We start from the raw sequence: 19,357 nt of genomic DNA, 5'->3' as shown, positions 1-19,357 counted from the left end.
CAGAGCAGGAGCGATCGCAATCTCCACCGACTCTGCCCTCCCTCACAGCCCTCTGGCCGCAATCATGGAATCCGTTCAAGCAGCAGTCGCCCCAGCCACAGGTTGGGGGACTCCTCAAGATCCAGAGAGCACAGATCACGTGCGCCGACAGTCTCCGAGTCCGGTACCCTTGATTACGGGTGGTGAGTGATCTTCGTGAATGCTAGCAATCTGTTAATAGGGGTTCCCTGTTGTATGTTTAACCCCGTAGGAAAAGCCTAAGAAAGCGGGGAGTAAGAAGAACAATAGGGATTGTGCCATATGCAAAACCCCCTAGCAAGAGACTGGCAGAAAGACCTCTGCGCCAGTTGCATCCAGTGAACCATGGCAGAAGAAGCGCCTAGTTTCGCAGCCAACCTTATATCGGCCATTAGGTCAGAGATGGAAGGTTCAATTAAGACCTTGTTGAAAAAAGGGGGGAAAAAGGTAGAAAGAATCCCCCTAGTTCCCCGTCAAGCTCCTACAGCCTTCTCAGGCCGAACACCCATCCTCCCCATGTTTTCCGGTAGAATACACTGATGCTCTCCTTAAGGCCATCAGGGCAACGATGGGCCTACACAAGGAAAAAAGCGGCTAAATCCCTAGAGGACGTCATGTTTGGGGGACTACAAGAGATTAAAAAACAGATCTTTCCAGTTAATGAAAAGGTCCAAGCACTCATTGAGAGAGAATGGAGGAAACCCGAGAGATCTGGGGCTCTTCCGTCCTCCCCTAAGAGACGGTACCCTTTTGAGCATAAGGACACAGAGATATGGGACAAAGTCCCAAAGATCGACGCAGCGGTGTCCAGGTCTTCCAAAAAATCGGCTCTGCCCTTGGAAGACTCAGGGGTTCTTAGGGACCCGCTAGACAAAAAAGCAGATTCCTATCTAAGGCATGCATGGGAAGCAGCAGCAGGAGGATTGAAGCTGGCAGTAGCGGGCACCTGCACGACGCGTTCCCTAATGGTTTGGCTGCAGCAATTAGACTAGCGTCAAAAGTCCCAAGAGAAAAAATACTGGCAGATATGTACCTTCTGCACGGGGCAACAGCTTTTTTTGGCAGGCACCTTGGCGGACTCCATGAAGTTGACAGCTAGGGCGGCAGGATTATCAAATGCCGCCAGACGCGTGTTGTGGCTTAAAGGCTGTCCAGGCGACCTACAGTCTAAAGCTAAACTATGCTCTCTCCCATGCGATGGTCGTTTTTTATTCGGGAAAAATCTAGATGATATCTTGGAGAAAGCAAGTGATAGGAAGAAAGGCATTCCCAGCAGACCAGAGAAGGCCGCCCTTTCGGAGAGGAAGATTCAACAGGGGTCGTCCTCTGGATAGAAGATGGGAAGATAAAAGAAAAAAGGAGTCCGGATTTGTTTGGTGGAGGCACCTCCACTTCAAAAAAATCCCCACAATGACGCCAGCATTCCGGTAGGGGGAAGATTAGCGCTGGTTTCTCAGGCCTGGGGAAAGATCTCTTCCAATACCTGGATCTTATGCATCATAAGAGAAGGCCTGAAGATCCCCTTCATTCGCCAGCCAAAAGCAGCATTTGTCGTTACCCCTATCAGAAAGGCGATAGAAGAACAGTTGGCCTTAGAATCAGAAATCCTGAGCCTGGTAGACAAGCAGGTCCTTTCTGAAGTCCCAAACATAAAAGAGGGTGCGGGGTTCTATTCCCCTCTCTTTCTGATAAAAAAAAAACAGATCAGTCGTTCAGGACAATCCTAAACCTCAGAGGCCTCAATCGGTGGATAAAAAAATCAGACCTCCAAGATGGAATTGGTAGCTACAGCCATAAAACTGCTACATCAAGATTGTTTTATGGCCGTAGTCGATTTAAAGGATGCATACTACCACATCCCGATCCACCCAGGTTATCAAAAATACTTAAGAGTTGCTCTCTATATCCAGGGCGTGTTCAGGCATTTCCAATTCAGGGCTCTTCCATTTGGCATATCCATAGCCCCAAGGGTCTTTACCAAAGTCATAGCGGAGATGACAGCCTTCCTCCGAATTCACGACAGTCATAATACCCTATTTGGACGTTTTCTTGATAGTGGGCAGTTCAGAAGACCACTGTACGGCGCAGTTGAGCCGGGTGACTGACACCCTACAGGAACCAGGGTGGATGATAAATTTCAAAAAATCGAGACTACAGCCCCTAAGAAAACAGACCTTTCTAGGATTTATCCTGGATTCAGAGCAGCAAGCTTGTCTACTATGGGATACCAAGATAGAAAAGGTGGAGAAGGTGACCTTGGCTGCCCAAGACCAACCTCACATGACATTGAGAAACTTGATTTCTCTACTAGGTACCCTGAAGTCCTGTATTCCGGCGGTCAGGTGGGCTCAGTTTCACACCCGACGGCTTCAGGGGGAGGTTTTGTCAGCACAAAGATCACTGAGAAGGAGTTTAGAAGGAAGACTGGAGCTTTCCTTGGAGGTCAGAGACTCTCTCAACTGGTGGCTAGACAGGACAAACTTGGCTTCAGGAATGCCATGAGACAGACGACCGATATAATACTGACAGACGCGAGCTCCTCGGGGTGGGGGGCACACCTAAGGGGTCACGTGGCCCAGGGTTCCTGGAGGCCTCAAGAGATGGGCACATCTTCCAACCTGAGAGAACTGTGGGCAGTGAACAAAGCCCTAAGCCACTTTATTTCCCTACTCAGGGGCCGCAATGTCCGGATCATGTCGGACAACAAAGTAACGGTGGCGTACATCAATCACCAAGGGGGTACAAGGTCACATTCCCTGATGGAGGCAGCGAGCGACATTTTTTACAGAGCAGAACAGCACCTACATTCCCTAACAGCCTTGCACATAAAGGGGCAGAAAATATAGAGGCCGATTTCCTGAGCCGCAATACTCTTAGGCAAGGAGAATGGGCCCTAAATCGGTCCGTTTTTCAAAAAATAGCACAGCTTTGAGGGAAACCAGTGATAGACCTCTTTGCCAACAAAAACAATAGGCAAGTAGAGAGGTTTTGCTCACTAAACCCAAGGGAAGAACCATGGTCAGTAGACTCATTGCAGATTCCGTGGGACTTCAGACTAGCCTATGCGTTCCCCCCCAGTGGCCCTGATCCCAACAGTAGTCAGGAAGATGAGGAACGATCAAGCCAGGGTGATCCTAATAGCCCCATTTTGGCCAAAAAGGCCCTGGTTCGCTCTGCTATGAATGATGTCCCTCTCAGATCCAAGGGTTCTGCCAGAAATCCCGGACCTACTAGTTCAAGGTCCAATATTCCACACTCGGGTCAAGGGATTCCATCTGACGGTGTGGAATTTGAAAGGTTGCTGCTAATGAATAGAGGGTTCTCTCCCGGGTTGGTGGTCACCCTGCTAAAGAGTAGGAAGCCGGTGACGACTAATATCTACGGCAGAACATGGAATAAATTCCTGCAGTTCCTAGGTAAGCCGTTAGAACAGGAGCCCCCGATTAGTACCATCTTGGAGTTTTTACAATCAGGATTGCAGCTGGGGTTAGCGGTAAACACACTTAAGTGCAGGTATCTGCACTGGGTGCGCTCTATAACTGCAACTTGGCAGCGAATAGATGGGTAGCCAGATTTATCAAATCCTGCCATAGGTCTAGACCTATCCCAATACCTAGGATAGCCCCGTGGGATTTAAACTTGGTACTAGAGGCCCTTACAAAAGAACCATATGAGCCCTTAAAACAACTACCCATAAAATATCTTACCCTAAAAACGATCATTTTAGTGGCCCTTACATCGGCCCGTAGGGTAAGCGACTTGCAGGCTCTCTGTGAATTCACCCTATACACTTTTCAGGACAGGGTGGTATTAAAAACAGACCCCGCTTATCTACCTAAGGTAGTATCAGATTTCCATCGAAGTCAGGAGATTATCCTTCCATCCTTTTGCGAAAATCCAAAGAACCCAGGGGAGGAAAAATTCCATAATTTGGATGTTAAGAGAGCCCTGCTAGAATATATATCTGTCACTAGCCAGTGGAGGAGGTCCTAGTCCCTATTCGTAGCTTTTCAGGGTGCTAGGAAAGGCTATGGGGTTTCAAAAGGGACTATTGGATTAGGGAGGCCATTAGTGTAGCCTACTCAGCTAGTGGTGTTCCGATTCCTGACGGCATCAAGGCTCATTCCACCAGAGCCGTGGCAACCTCCTGGGCTGAAAAGGCAGAGGTATCGATTGAACAAATTTGTAAGGCCACTACCTGGGCCTCACCTTCAACCTTCTTTAAGCACTATAGATTAAACCTATCCTCCTCTGCTGACTTAACCTTTGGTAGAAGGGTGCTACAAGCGGTGGTCCCTCCCTAAGGTGTTTCGAAGTCTCCAAAAATCTCTCAGGTGTGCTGTCATGGGTGAAGGGAAAACCACCATGGTTACTTACCGGTAGCCGGTTTTTCCGGAACCCATGACAGCACCCGTATATTCCCCCCCCCTTTTTCTCCGTATGGGTGTGCACGATTAGTATTGTGCATTTGTGTGATGTGGTGTTGGATTAACATGTAACTAACTAACTGGGAAGTACTCTCATGCTCTGTAACCAACTGAAGCGGGGGAGAGGTGCTGCCCCTTATATCTCAGTAGGTTCCTGTTCTGGCGGGGCGGATCCCTCTCTCAGGTGTGCTGTCATGGGTTCCGGAAAAACCGGCTACCGGTAAGTAACCAAGGTGGTTTTTCACTTGGTGTCAGCCTGCAGGCGGCAGTAGCATACACCCACAGTACCTGTGTCCCCCAATGAGCATCTCGGAGAAAAGGATTTTGCGGTGAGTTTATCACAAATATCCATGTTTTATTTTTAAAGTGGAACCTCGAGACCACGGTCCGGGGGGCTCCGAAGGGGGCGTAACTAGTGAGCCCCGGGTACCCGTAGTAAAGCCCCTCAGACAGGACCAGAATGGAATATCCGGAGGACACAGGTTCTACCTCCAGTTAGACCCTGGACACGTGGCAGCTGTCCCAGCGGGACCAAAAGGGATAACAGAAATAGCAGCAGAGTCCGTAATGAGACGGGTCCTGGATCCGGGTAGTTGATAGATAGCTGGCTCCATTAACCTTGTCACAGTCCTCGGACTCGGATGACTGTTGGCAGAATGGGATGGCTTTCGCCCAGATGGTTGCAGGTATAACCAGGGTTAAAAGGATTCAGATATTTCCGTGGAAACACAGCATGAGAAAATGCACAGAGACTGCTAACGCAGCGCAGACAGATTAGCAACAGAATCTGATGTAGCAATGATTGATACTCGTTGCTCCGGCGCTCTCCCTATGGAGGAGAGGCCAGATATAGCAGCCAGTGCGCTGCCATTGGATAATTGCTTTTTTTTGAAAAATGCGCGCTGTCCCTTTAAGAAGCCTGGAGAGCGCACGCTTGTGCCCTAATAGCTTTGACTGCAGGTCTGCCGACGGGACGCCAGGAGGTGGGGGAAGGGAAGAGACCTGAAGGCTGAGAAGCAGCGTGGGAAACACAGGGAGCTGGCTGCTGCATAGCAACAGCGCACGAGGTGAGTGCCCTGGACGGGGAGCAGTGGCAGACCGGGGCGCAGTGCCAGGACAGGGACCGGGTGTAACATCCGTTGTCTTCCCTTCAGTTTAGCCTCTGCACCCAGGGAAACACAGGGAGCTGGCTGCTGCATAGCAACAGCGCGCGAGGTGAGTGCCCTGGACGGGGAGCAGTGGCAGACCGGGGCGCAGTGCCATGACAGGTACCGGGTGTAACATCCGTTGTCTTCCCTTCAGTTTAGCCTCTGCACCCAGAGTGTTCACCAAGCTAGTGGTGGAAGTGGTTGCCTATCTAAGGAAGCTAGATGCTATCATAATCCCCTACCTGGAAGACTTCCTTATAGCCAGCTCCAGGGAACAATTCATGGAGCAGTGTTGGACCTTGGTCTGCACGCTACAAAGGCTAGGATGGGTAATAAACTGGAAGTCGGATCTTTCTCCAGAATCCAGAAAGAGGTTCCTGGGGGTCTCCTAGACTCTCACCTAAAAACATCTCTTGCCAGTAAAGAAACAGACCTCAATAGGGAACAGGATTCGTCAATTCTCAGGAAGCCGTTGATCCATCAGGGAGGCAATGAGGATCCTGGGACTAATGACTTCCTGCATCCCCTGAGTTCAGTGGAGTCAGTTCTACTCGCAGAATCTCCAGGAGGCCATTCTTGCTTCTTGGGACAAACACCAATTGTCCCTGGATACCATGATGCCCCTCTCCGCCTCAGTGAGGAGATCTCTACGCTGGTGGACCATGCCGGAAAACCTCCATCTGGAAGTTCCTTGGGTTCTCCCCCTGCACAGTGATCACCACCGATTCAAGTGATCTTGGCTGGGGTGGTCATATGGAAGGAGGACACTTCCAAGGAATGTGGACTCCAAAGATCGGAGCCAGATCCTCAAACTGCAGGGAACTGTACACAGTGTGGGAAGTCCTACTCCAGGTTCAGTCGGTACTCAGGGGCAGGCATGTGAGAATCATGTCGGACAACATGACAACCGTGGTGTTTTTACAGTTCTATCCGTTTCAGTATTTCACCTAGAGGGGTCAAAAAAACCACATGGTAGATCTCCTAAGTAGGCAGAGGTAATCTCCAACAGAGAGAGCTGAGCGAGGAGGTATTCTGCATGTTGTGTCCTCATTGGGGAGTTCCACAGGTAGATTTCTTTGCATTCATAGAAAATGCAAAGGTCAGGGAATTTTTTCTCTCTAAACCCCCTACACCATCCAGCAGGCGTCGACGCACTATCCCAATCCGGAGGGGTTGAACTGACCCTACGCATTCCCTCCTCTCCCTCTGATTTCAAGAGTACTAAGGAAAGTACAGGAAGAGAGGGCAAGGATAATTTTGGTAATGTCCTGGCCAAGAAAGAGCTGGTTTCCTCTGCTGAGGAAGATGTCAGTAGAAGAGCTCATACTGCTTCCACGGAGGTTAGACCTTCTCTGCCAGGGCCCAGTGTTTCACCAAAACTCGGACAGTCTGCATCTTTTGGCATGGATCCTGAAAGGTAGGTCCTGAGGTTAAGGGGGTTATCTGATGAGGTGATATCTACCCTTAAGGCAAGTATAAAGTCTGTAACTACATCCATATATAACATGATCTGTAAGTTTCTGTATGGAGTGCGGGGATCCTTGGTGGATACTTCTTGCCCTGATATTCCCATGATTCTAGATTTCCTGCAGGCAGGATTCAACAAAGGTGTAAAACCGAATACCCGAAGAGTAAAAATTTCAGCGCTAAACGTATTCTTTGATTCTCCCCTAGCGGCCCACCCCTGGATAGCAAGGTTCTCCAGAGCCGTACAAAGGCTGAAACCTTTGGTGAGGAGATCTGTCCAACCCCGGGGATCCTAACCTCAATGCGCTATGTAAGCACCCGTATGAACCTGTGAGTGGGGTAGACATTGACAGACTCTCGTTTAAAAAGGCCTTCCTAGTGGCTATTATATCGGCCAAAAGGGTAGGAGAATTACAGGCCCTATTTGTCAGGGAACCTTATCTGTGGATATTCAAGGATCGAATAATCTTGAGGCTCAACCCAGCCTTTCTCCCCAAAGTTGTTAACCCCAAATATGAACCAACAAGTTGTACTTCCCTCCTTCTGTCAGCATCCTAGAAATCTTGTGGAGCAGTCCTTTCACTCTCTAGATGTTAGACTGTTCTCTACCATCTGGAAGCTACAGTACCAGGGACTGGAGGCAGGTACCAAACTTATTTGTACAGTAAGGAGGGATAAATAGGGGGAAAAAGGCGGCAAAATCCACAATAGCAAGGTGCATCACATCCACGAGCGGACTGGCCTATGAGGCAGAAGGGAAACCTCCCCCTGAAACGTTAAAAGCCCATTCAATTAGAGCAGTATCTACTTTAGTGGCAGAAAGAGGGGGATATCGGTAGATCAGAATTGTAGGGCCGCAGCATGGTCCAGTTTGAGTACTTTTTCGAGACATTAACTAGACGTAGTCTCAGGACAAGTTGCCTTCAGTAGAAAGGTTCTTCACGCAGTGGTACGACCCTAGATCACCATACTTTGGTATTCTCCATAGTGCTGTCAGGAGGGATGACCAGGAAAACCATAATTAGACCTACCAGTAATTGTGTTTCCAGGAATCCATCCTGACAGCATGGCTAGTTTCCTCCCTTCTTAGAAATTATCCACTTACGTGACGTAACATTTGTACAAAGAATGGTCAATAAATTATGTTGCATCCCTCCTGCTGTTTTACTTAGAAAAGACACTGGTGGGAATAGGAGGGTCCTTTTAACCTCTCATTGTTTCCTGTCTCAGTGAGGATAAGAAGGATGTCCTCCATAGTGTTGTTAGGATGGATTCCTGGAAACACAATTATTGGTAGGTCTAATTACCGTTTTTCTCTGTATTAGGAGTGACCCTTTTGGCTTCGGCCAGCAGAGATCGTTTAATCCATATCCTTCATGTGGACCGCGATTACACGTTGTTGCAGACTCTGGATGATCACTCTTCCTCCATAACCGCAGTGAAGTTTGCAGGTGCGCTTATTCCCCGTGTGTGTGATTGAGCTTTGGTAAGACCCCTGTTGGCATTATCTGCAGATTATACTCTGTATTAGTACAAGTACATTTACTTCTAGCGTCTTTTTATTTTCTCCTTGTGTCTTCCAGGTGACGGGGACCAGCTGCACATGATAAGCTGCGGAGCCGATAAGAGTATTTATTTCCGTCCTGCTCATATGGTAATTAACATATCTCCATGGAACCTACAGCAGGCAGATAACAATGTGCAATGGACTCATTATACTTGCTCAGTGGTCCGGGACCATCACTTTGTTCCTGTCCCCAGTTCTCAGGATTGAGGGGTGCCCCAATGATCCTGCGGATACTTGCTAATTTGCACTTCTGCTTTAACCCTTTCATAATCTAGGGCAGACAGCGGGCTGTATCTTGTATCCTGTTCATCGAGTTCCCTCTCAATTCTCCCTCTTTTAGCTTCCCGACGGGATGAGTTTTGTTCGTCTGCACCACGTTGTTGAAAAGACCACCTTATACGACCTGGACGTGGATGTCACCCAGATGACTGCCGTGGTCGCCTGTCAGGATAAAAGTGTCCGGTAAGTGTCATCTGGGTAGCATTTTTCTCCTCTGCTTTTTTTTATAAAGGGGATCTCAAACGTCTCTCGCTTCCTCTTCTGAAGGTGAGAGGTGCCAATGACTTTTCTCTTGGTGCTAAGCCACCGGTGTCTCTTGCTTTCTGATGTGTGAAATGATGGGTATCATAGAGAACCTTTGAGTGTTTAGTCTGTCTTTCCTTGTGATGCCGCTCGCATGTCAGACCTATGTATGACCATAATGGTGGTATTTCCAGGTTGTACAATATCTCGTCAGGGAAGCTGGAGAAGGCTCTGAAGAGTTCACCCAGTGGAGGAGCCTTGCTGAAGGTAGGCGGTCTTCCTCCATCATTGCCTTAGAAGTTTATCTACAGAAGGTGACTCTGCCCTGATAAAAATCATATTTTTCCACTGTTTTCACGAAGTCTTCCTTTCTTCCAATATGCCAATTGGGTGCTCAGTGCACTGTGGATATGACTTAGCGGTTTAGGGCATCTTACCATCTACATGGCTTCATAGCCGTCTCCACCGTATTGTTTGACAATACCGTCTTCACTGAAATCTTGCTTCGTTCATAAGTGCTGGCACCATGCACAAAGTATGTTCTCCTGGAGTCTTGCCTCTTGTTGGTACTGTTATGTACAAGGCAAGACTTCCGTGCAGATAGAGCTGTTAAGCAACATGGGTGGAGATCTGTACAACAGAAGATAACTGCTTAGCTACACCCAAGCACCTAATTAGCAAATTGGCATAAAGGACTAATGTAGCACTTCTGGACAATTTGAAGCTTCCCCGCTCCCTCCTTTCTGTGCACTTCTGGTTACTGCTGATCATTTCTATCTGTGCCATCTTTAATCTTCCAGGTACAAATGGATCCATCTGGGAGATTCTTCGCTACGAGCTGCTCCAACAAGAACATCTCCATCTTCGATTTGCAAACCGGGGAATGTGTCGCCACGATGTACGGACACTCGGGTCAGTGTAAACTTATCTGTCACACAGTCCATTGCCTGGTCTGTATCCCCCTGCTCCGTATACAGAGTACAGTCTGCTGTGTGTGTCTGTATTCTGCTGTCGGATTCACAATCCAATGGCGAGGAGTTTAATGTTCCCATTAATGACATCAGCGACTGTGAGAAGTGATCAATGTCTTCTCTTCCAGATATCGTCACTGACATGAAGTTTACCCGCGACTGTAGAAGACTGATCACGGTGTCTGGAGACAGGTGTGCTGCCATTTTAAAGGGGTCATAGGAAGCATTTCGCCTTCCTGATCTGGCATTGGGGTGGAAAGACTCTGCAGTTCGACACTGGGACACATGGCATAGTTATAGAGTTTAGCACAATGATTCCCAGGACCGTGGTATTGGGGTCTTATTTGTAGCCCATTGCTGCCGCACCAAAGCCATGAGTATCTACTGGTTCCTGCAGCATCTCTGATGCCTATTCTGATTAGTAGGCACATATTGTGCCATAGCATAATGATATCGTGGGGCCTGCTAATCAGAAGTAGTTCTATGAATCCTGCAGGAAGTAGGACTTTTTTTGTACTTTGGTCCTGCAAAACTGTATGACCATCCAGTGTCCTAGTTGGTCTTCTTCAGAATATTTTTCTATAAAGCTGCTGTTCCCAAAATATGTTTAAAAAGAAAAAAATTAAAGTAGAGAGGAAAAATATTTTCTGCTTCTTTCTGCTGCCTGCTGATAGTTTTGGTATTAATATTCAACTTTTTGTAATATTTTGAATTTTTTTTTGCAGCTGCATCTTTGTCTGGAAGCTGGACCCTGTCATGACCACATGTATGAAGCACCAGCTGAAAGAGATAAATGTGGAGGGGAAGAGCAACGCAGCCAGAGATGTGACATGTCCTAATAATACCAGGTGAGATGAGGGCAGCAGACTTGATCCTTCTATAAACACTCTACTTTACGTGATGTATGACCATTAGTGACCTGTTCTGTCACTTCCAGGAGAGAGACCTTTGTGATTGGCCCCCTGGACGAGAGCTCCCAAGATGACCTGTTCTATGATAGAAACAGTGATGTTGATGAGCCCTCGCCAGATACCCCAATAAATGACAGCTTCGAAGCAGGTAATGATTACATAGCCTTACTTATCCCTCGTGGATCTCTCTCACGGCAACCATTTTTGAAATATATATGTATAATGGGTTATGTGTGTGACGGCAGTTCATTACAACAAGGTCAAGCAGCAGACATTGGGGACAACAAAGCTACAGACCGGCTGAGGGCGAAAAAGACTCACCCTTGACTCGGATGACCGTCATCTTATTCGAATGTCATTCAGCAACCGCAGGATGACATCAAGTGACCTACAAAAGGAATGGCAAATGGCAGCTGCAGTGAAGTGCACGGCAAGAACAGTACGTAACAGGCTCCTAGAGGCAGGGCTCAAGTCATATAAAGCTAGAAAAAAGGCTTTCATCAATGCGAAGCAAAGGAGAGCCAGGCTGACGTTTGCCAAAGACCATAAGGATTGGATCATAGAGGACTGGAGTAAGGTAATCTTCTCTGATGAGTGTAATTTTCAGCTTTTCCCAACTACCTAATGGTTAGACAGAGACCTGGAGAGGCATACAAGCCACAGTGCCATGGACCCACTGTGAAATTTGGTGGAGGATCGGTGATGATCTGGGGATGCTTCAACAAGGCTGGAATTGGGCAGGATAATCTTTGCGAAGTACGTATGAATCAAGCCGCATACAAGGTTTATCCTGGAAAAACAGATGATTCCTTCTGCTCACACAATGTTCCTCAACTCTGAGCACTGGTTTTTCCAGCAGGACAATGTGCCATGCCACACAGCTAGGTCAATCAATGTGTGGATGAAGGACCACCACATCAAATCCATGTCATGGCCAGCCTAATCTCCAGACCTGAACCCCATTGAAAACCTCTGGAATGTTATCAATAGAAAGATGTATATTCAGAAGCCATCAAACAAAGAAGAACTGCTTAAATTTTTGTACCAGGAGTGTCATAAGGTCACCCAAAAGCAGTGTGAAAGACTGGTGGAAAGCATGCCAAGACGCATGAAAGCTGTGATTAAAACTCATGGTTATTCCACCAAATATTGATCTCTGAACTCTTCCTGAGTTAAAACATTAGTATTGTTTCTAAATGATTATGAACTTGTTTTCTTAGCATTATTTGAGGTCTGCAACCAATGCATTTTGTTATTTTGACCAGTTTTCATTTTCTGAAAATAAATACAAAATTTAGTGCTGGGAAATTCGAAGACATGTTATCAGTAGTTTATAGAATAAAAGAGCAATTTACATTTTACTCAAAATATACCTATAAAGAGAAAAATCAAACAGTCTCCAGACTCTGTCACGTCTATCCCATGTGCTCAGTGTGAACCTGCTTTCATCTGTCAGGATCACAGGGCGCCAGTGGCGAATTTGCCAATCCTGGTGTTCTATGGCAAATGCCAAGTATCCTGCATGGTGTTGGGCTGTGAGCACAACCCCTATCTGGACGTAGAGCCATCAGACCATCCCCATGGAGTCGGTTTCTAACCATTTGTGCAGACACATGCACATTTCTGGCCTGCTAGAGGTCATTTTGCAGGGCTCTGGCAGTGCTCCTCCTGTTCCTCGTTGCACAAAGGCAGTCTTCTGCAACATATTCAAATGGTACAACTTCCCACCTCTGATTGCTGTCTCATCTGCTGCAATAGACTCTAATGGTAAAAACTCCCTCTGCTTGCTGTCTACTGCAACATATTCAAATGGTACAACTTCCCACCTCTGATTGCTGTCTCATCTGCTGCAATAGACTCTAATGGTAAAAACTCCCACCTCTGCTTGCTGTCTGCCATGTCATCTGCTGCGTTACCATCTAGAAACATATTTTAATGTGTCTGCTAATTCATTGTTCTAAATCATTTGGTGCATTGTACTTAACTCACTGTTGCATTTCCATGACTGGGATCAGTGTAGATCTTATCTGGTGGAGGTGTTAAAATAGATGTTGCCAGGCTGAATGTCTTTGATCATCCAAAAAAAAAAAAAAAAAAAAAACCCTGGTGTGCTGACCCCAGCTGCCAAATTATCCTCAACCAGTTCCCACAATCCATCTCTTCTGACCCTGCAGTCTGGACTATAAATTTAGAACCATCCATAGGGGTGCACGCATGTGGGGGTGCACGCATCACAGAAGCAAAGCGTCACGAAGATAAGCGTCGGGATACAGCCGTTATTACATGGCAGTTAGTCAGGGCTGGAGTCAGGTAACCCACACTCTGCTGTCCCTTTTATCCATGTGCCTTATTCCTATCCTCCTATGTTCTCTTGCAATCCACTTTCACCGACCAATCCCCCCTCCATCACAACTCATATACATCAGCTCCTCTCTCATTCCTTCTCCCATGTACAGCTCTCATGCACTTCTCACCTTCTTAAAAAACCTCAGCCCATCTTGCCCAAACACACTGCACAAAAAATCTTCATACAATTCCAAAAACTACTTGCTCTTTATCTTCCTGCTCCTACTGATTTCAGGGGACATCTCCCCCAACCCCGGTCCACCATCCCCCAACCTCAACCCCTACCCTACCTCACATCGAAACCTTAATAATCTTACTAATATTATTTGCACTCCTTCATCTCCTTCTTTCAATTGTGCCCTTTGGAATCCACGGTCTGTATGCAACAAGCTTCCTTTCCTACACAATTACTTTCTGAAAAACTCTCTGAATCTGTTGGCCCTCACGGAAACCTGGATTCAGGATTCTGACACTGTCTCTCCTGCTGCCATTTCCCATGGTGGCTTACAATTCTCCCATTCCCCGAGACCGACAAACAGACCTGGTGGTGGAGTCGGCATACTCCTGTCCCCACAATGCACTTTCCAGGTCATCCCCCCAGTTCCATCACTCTCATTCCCTTCTTTTGAAGTCCACACCATCAGGCTCTTTCGTCCCCTCTCCCTCAGAGTAGCGGTCATATACCGGCCCCCAGGCTCACCCACCCACTTCCTGGACCATTTCTCTGCCTGGCTGCCGCACTTCATGTCCTCAGAACTACCAACCCTTATCCTGGGAGACTTCAACATCCCCATTAACAGCCCCACTTCCACATCTGCATCCCAGCTTCTATCACTAACCACTTCTCTAGGCCTCTCTCAGCTCTCAACCTCTGAAACACACAAAGACGGTAACACCCTGGACCTGGTTTTCGCCCGGCTCTGCTCAATCTCCTACCTAGATAACTCACCGCTTCCCCTCTCTGACCACAACATTCTCTCCTTTACACTCACAAATCCTCGCTCACTCCAGCACCCTCCTACCTACCATTCAGTCAGAAATCTACAAGCCATTAACCCTCATACACTTTCAGACTCCCTACACTCATCATTGTCCCCAATCTCTTCTTTGTCCTGTCCTGATCTGGCTGTACATCACTTCAATGACACTCTTAGAAGCACCCTTGACCAAGTAGCTCCCCTCACCCTCAGAACCTCCAAACACAGAGTGAAACAGCCCTGGCTCACATCGCAAACCCGATTTCTCCAGCGATGCTCTAGGTGTGCTGAACGCTTATGGAGGAAAACACGCACACCAGAAGACTTCATACACTTCAAATTTATGTTAAGGACATATAACTCTGCCCTTCACCTCGCCAAACAGACCTACTTCACCACCCTGATCTCCTCACTATCCAACAACCCCAAGAAACTTTTTGACACCTTTCACTCCCTCCTCAGGCCAAAAGCACAAGCCCCTATCACAGACATTTGCGCTGATGACCTTGCCTCCCACTTTATAGAGAAAATAGACAATATCCGTCAGGAAATCCACTCCCAATCACCAAATTCAGTGACTCCCATCCCTCCCTGCATTTCCCCTGGCTCACTCTCCACATTCGATCCCATCACAGAAGAAGTCGTCTCCAGGCTCCTCTCCTCTTCTCGTCCAACTACATGCACAACCGACCCCATTCCCTCACATCTCCTCTAGTCTCTCTCTCCAGTCGTCACAACTCACCTAACTACAATCTTTAATCTCTCCCTCTCTGGCATCTTCCCCTCCTCCTTCAAACACTCTATCATTACTCCATTACTAAAGAAACCCACCCTCGACCCATCCTGCACAAACAACTACAGACCAGTCTCCAATCTCCCCTTCATCTCTAAACTCTTGGAGCGCCTGATATACTCCCGCCTTACCCGTTACCTCTCCACTCTCTCCCTCCTAGACCCTTCACAGTCCGGTTTCCGCCCCCTACATTCAACAGAAACTGCACTCATCAAAGTGACCAATGACCTTCTGACAGCAAAACGTAATGGTGACCACTCTCTGCTCATTCTTCTCGACCTTTCTGCAGCTTTCGACACTGTTGACCATCCTCTTCTACTCTCTAGGCTCCAGTCACTAGGCATTAAGGACACTGCTCTTTCCTGGTTCTCCTCCTATCTTTCCGACCGCTCCTTCAGTGTTCTGTTTTCTGGCTCCACTTCATCTCCTCTTCCTCTCGCTGTTGGGGTACCTCAGGGCTCAGTCCTTGGCCCCCTTCTCTTCTCTCTCTACACGGCCCCAATTGGACAGACCATCAGCAGATTTGGCTTTCAGTACCATCTTTATGCTGATGACACACAACTGTACACATCATCCCCTGACCTTACCTCCGCTGTACTACAGAACGCCACTGACTGTCTGTCTGCAGTCTCCAACATCATGTCTGTGCTCTATCTGAAACTCAACCTCTCCAAAACTGAACTTCTTCTGCTCCCACCATCTACCAACCTCCCTAAATCTGACATTTCCCTCTCTGTGGGTGGCACCATAATAACACCCCAACAGCAGGCGCGCTGTCTGGGTGTTATGTTTGACTCCGATCTCTCCTTCATCTCCCATATACAATCTCTTGCCCGCTCGTGCTGCTTACACCTAAAGAACATCTCTAGAATCCGCCCTTTTCTCACCATGGAAACAACAAAAACTCTCACTGTCGCCCTGATCCACTCCCGCCTGGACTACTGTAATGCTCTATTAATTGGCCTCCCTCTCACTCGACTCTCCCCTCTCCAGTCTATCCTTAATGCAGCAGCCAGGGTTGTCCATCTGGCTAATCGTTACTCAGACGCGTCCGCTCTTCGCCAGTCGTTACACTGGCTGCCAATTCATTACAGGGTACAATTCAAAGTACTTGTTCTCACCCACAAAGCTCTCCACAGTGCGGCACCCCCTTACATCTCCTCCCTCATTTCTGTCTATCGGCCTAACCGACCGCTGTGCTCTGCAAATGACTTTCGACTAACCTCTGCCCTAATCCGTACCTCCCACTCCCGACTCCAAGACTTCTCCCGTGCTGCGCCAATTCTCTGGAATGCTCTACCCCAAGATATTAGGACCATCCACAATTTGCATAGTTTTAGGCGCTCGCTCAAAACACATTTGTTCAGAGCGGCCTATCACATTCAGTAATCAAAGTCATGTTATGTTTGTGTGTGTGTGTAGCCCATTCACTATCTCCATCTAACCCCCACCCCCTGAAGATGGCTGGACCATCATTGTAAATACATCATTGTAAATACAAACCTGTGCTTTGTATCTCCCCCACCTCATTGTAGATTATAAGCTCCCACGAGCAGGGTCGTCTTATTTCGCTTTAATTATTGTATTGTTAACGTTGTTACTTATGACTGTTGTGATTGAAACTGTTCAACTGTAAAGCGCTGCGGAATATGTTGGCGCTATATAAATAAAGATTATTATTATTATTATTATTATTATTATTAGAGGTAGCGGTCCTGCTGCTGGGTTGTTGCCCTCCTATGGCCCCCTACACGTCTCCTGGTGTATTGGCATGTCTCTTGGTAGTGCCTCCAGCCTCTGGAAACTACGCTGACAAACCCAGCAAACCTTGCCACAGCTCGCATTGATGCGCCATCCTGGATGAGCTGCACTACCTGAGCCACTTTTGTGGGGTGTAGAGTCCATCTCATGTTACCACGAGTGTGAACGCACAAACAACATTCAAAAGTGACCAAAACATCAGCCAGAAAGTATTGGTACTGAGATGTGGTCTGTGGTCCCCACCTGCAGAACCACTCCTTTATTGAGGGTGTCTTGATAATTGCCAATAATTTCCATCTGTTGTCTATTCCATTTGCACAACAGCATGTGAAATTGACCATCACTCAGTGTTGCTTCCTAAGTGGACAGTTTGATTTCACAGAAGTTCGATTTACTTGGAGTTATATTCTATTTGTTTGTGTTCCCTTTATTTTTTTTAGTTTTGAGCAGTATTATATTCACATTGTATAGCCCCGCCCACTCTGCATTTACCATAATATCCCACATGATCCCGTCAGCCAGAGCTACCAGACTACTACCCCTAATATCCCACATCATCCCATCAGCCTGGGGTCAGAACCAGAGCTCGGAGTGGATTTGCCTTGACTTCCATACCAATGATCCCTTTAATAGAAGCATGGGGTAAGAATCAGAGCGCTTAGGGATTTACCCTAACTTCCATACTGGAGGTCCCTTTAAGAGAGGCCTGGGGTCAGTACCAAAACGCAGAGTGGATTTGCCCTCACTTCCATACTGGAGATCCCTTTAAGAGGGGCCTGGTATCAGAACCAGAGTGCTGAATGGAATTGCCCTAACTTGCATACCAGTTATCCCTTTAAGAGAGACTGGGGTCAGAACCAGAGTGCTGAGTGGATTTGCCCTGACTTGCATACCATGATCCCTTTAATAGAAGCCTGGGGTAAGAACCAGAGCGCTGAGGGATTTGCCCTATCTTCCATACCGGAGATCCCTTTAAGAGAGGCCTGGGGTCAATACCAGAGCGCTTGGTGGAATTGCCCTAACTTCCATACCAATGATCCCTTTTAAGAGACCCTTGGGTCAGAACCACAGTGCTGAGTAGAACGGTCCTAATTCCATATCGGGGATCCCTTTAAGAGAGGACTGGGGTCAGTATCAGAGTGGTGAATGAAAGATGCTTTGTGATTTGGTTGGTGATATACATACATACATACATACATACATACATACATACATACATACATACAATTTTATATATATATAGATATACGTACGTGTATGTAATATATAAGTACACTGTGTGTGTATGTGTGTGTGTGTGTGTGTGTATATATATATATATATATATATATATATATATATATATATATATTTTAATTAATTATTATAGTGTGTTACTATCTTGGTAACTGTTCAGAAAGTCACAGAGTTCTCACAAGAATCCTTCTTTTGTAAAGCAGGTGAGGAGGGAGATACCGCTGCAGCTCTAGCATTCTATACCACATCTGTATCCACTTTTTCTGTCTAGCTCATAGGCGAGAGAACAGCGAAGTTCCACCGAGGACAGTGTTGTCTTGGTGTCTTGGCTGTACGACTGGCGGTGGCCTCATATCTGCTGTTCTGCTCCTGTCATGGGATCTTCTGGGTGAGAGTTACTAATACGACACTTTTATTTTATTCTAGATCCCACCTTTCTGCAGACTAATGGAAAGCGCCCAATGTGGATGAGGAAGCTGGTAAGTCGGGTGAACCTCTGGTGTTATGTGCCTCGTTTCAGGTCTACAGCATTTTACAGAATATGGAGGAAAGACTTGAGGATAAGAGTCTTCGGGAATTACACGCAGAAGAGACAATGCTTCCTGGGAAAACCATGCAAATTGGCTCTCCTCTGAGGGAAATACTATTATGGAACTTGAAAGGCAAGGAGTAAAAAACATAGAGATGTCATTAACCTCTTGGAGGCAGATCCATTTTTCTCTATCACCTCAGTGCTGATGAGGAGAAAAAACCCCAGGCACAGTGCTGAAGACAGATCGGTTTGAGTCATGTGTCATCAGTAGGTGGCTCTGGAGACAGTTTCCTTCCTTCTGGCAGAGGGCTAATTTTCATGCTTGTATGCCCACACATCAGCCTTGTCTCCACTACACAAGGAGAATTGATACTTGGTTACTGTTGGAATTATGCATATTATTGTACATATTGCAACAATTACTATTTACTACTATTTAATAGTGCATGAGTTTGTCTCCTGCAATAGCTATATATTGCCAATCATGCATTGTTCAAAGGAAAGCAGTAAGTTCTTGTTCTCGGTGTATGTAGCTGGAGCATATTCGCTGTTAATTTCACTTTGGAAGCTGACAGACAAGATGCTAAGATCCTAAGCTGCAAGAAATACCAATTGTAAGCTGTTAATCTTTTTTCCTGAAAAATCACATGTTCACTGTTGAACAGCTGGACAGTACAGAGA

The 19,357-nt window shown here is 46.9% G+C and overlaps 1 protein-coding gene across 1 annotated transcript in view; it reads left to right on the top strand.

The window, feature by feature from the left end:
• WDR62 (WD repeat domain 62) overlaps positions 1-19,357 on the top strand; it is a 76,900-nt gene that overhangs the window by 30,962 nt on the left and 26,581 nt on the right. Inside the window, exons 13-21 of the mRNA XM_073548831.1 lie at positions 8,386-8,511; positions 8,644-8,714; positions 8,968-9,089; positions 9,344-9,416; positions 9,950-10,061; positions 10,249-10,312; positions 10,846-10,968; positions 11,058-11,179; positions 18,571-18,623. Coding sequence (XP_073404932.1) covers positions 8,386-8,511; positions 8,644-8,714; positions 8,968-9,089; positions 9,344-9,416; positions 9,950-10,061; positions 10,249-10,312; positions 10,846-10,968; positions 11,058-11,179; positions 18,571-18,623 — 866 coding nt within the window. The remainder of the gene's footprint in view (positions 1-8,385; positions 8,512-8,643; positions 8,715-8,967; positions 9,090-9,343; positions 9,417-9,949; positions 10,062-10,248; positions 10,313-10,845; positions 10,969-11,057; positions 11,180-18,570; positions 18,624-19,357) is intronic.

Source organism: Dendrobates tinctorius, unplaced genomic scaffold (assembly GCF_039654945.1).
Source record: "Dendrobates tinctorius isolate UK_male_01 unplaced genomic scaffold, ASM3965494v1 ptg000158l, whole genome shotgun sequence".
Taxonomy (NCBI): Eukaryota; Metazoa; Chordata; class Amphibia; order Anura; family Dendrobatidae; genus Dendrobates; species Dendrobates tinctorius.
The sequence above is the reverse complement of the archived record's forward strand: the minus strand, read 5'-3'. Positions and strand labels throughout refer to the sequence as shown.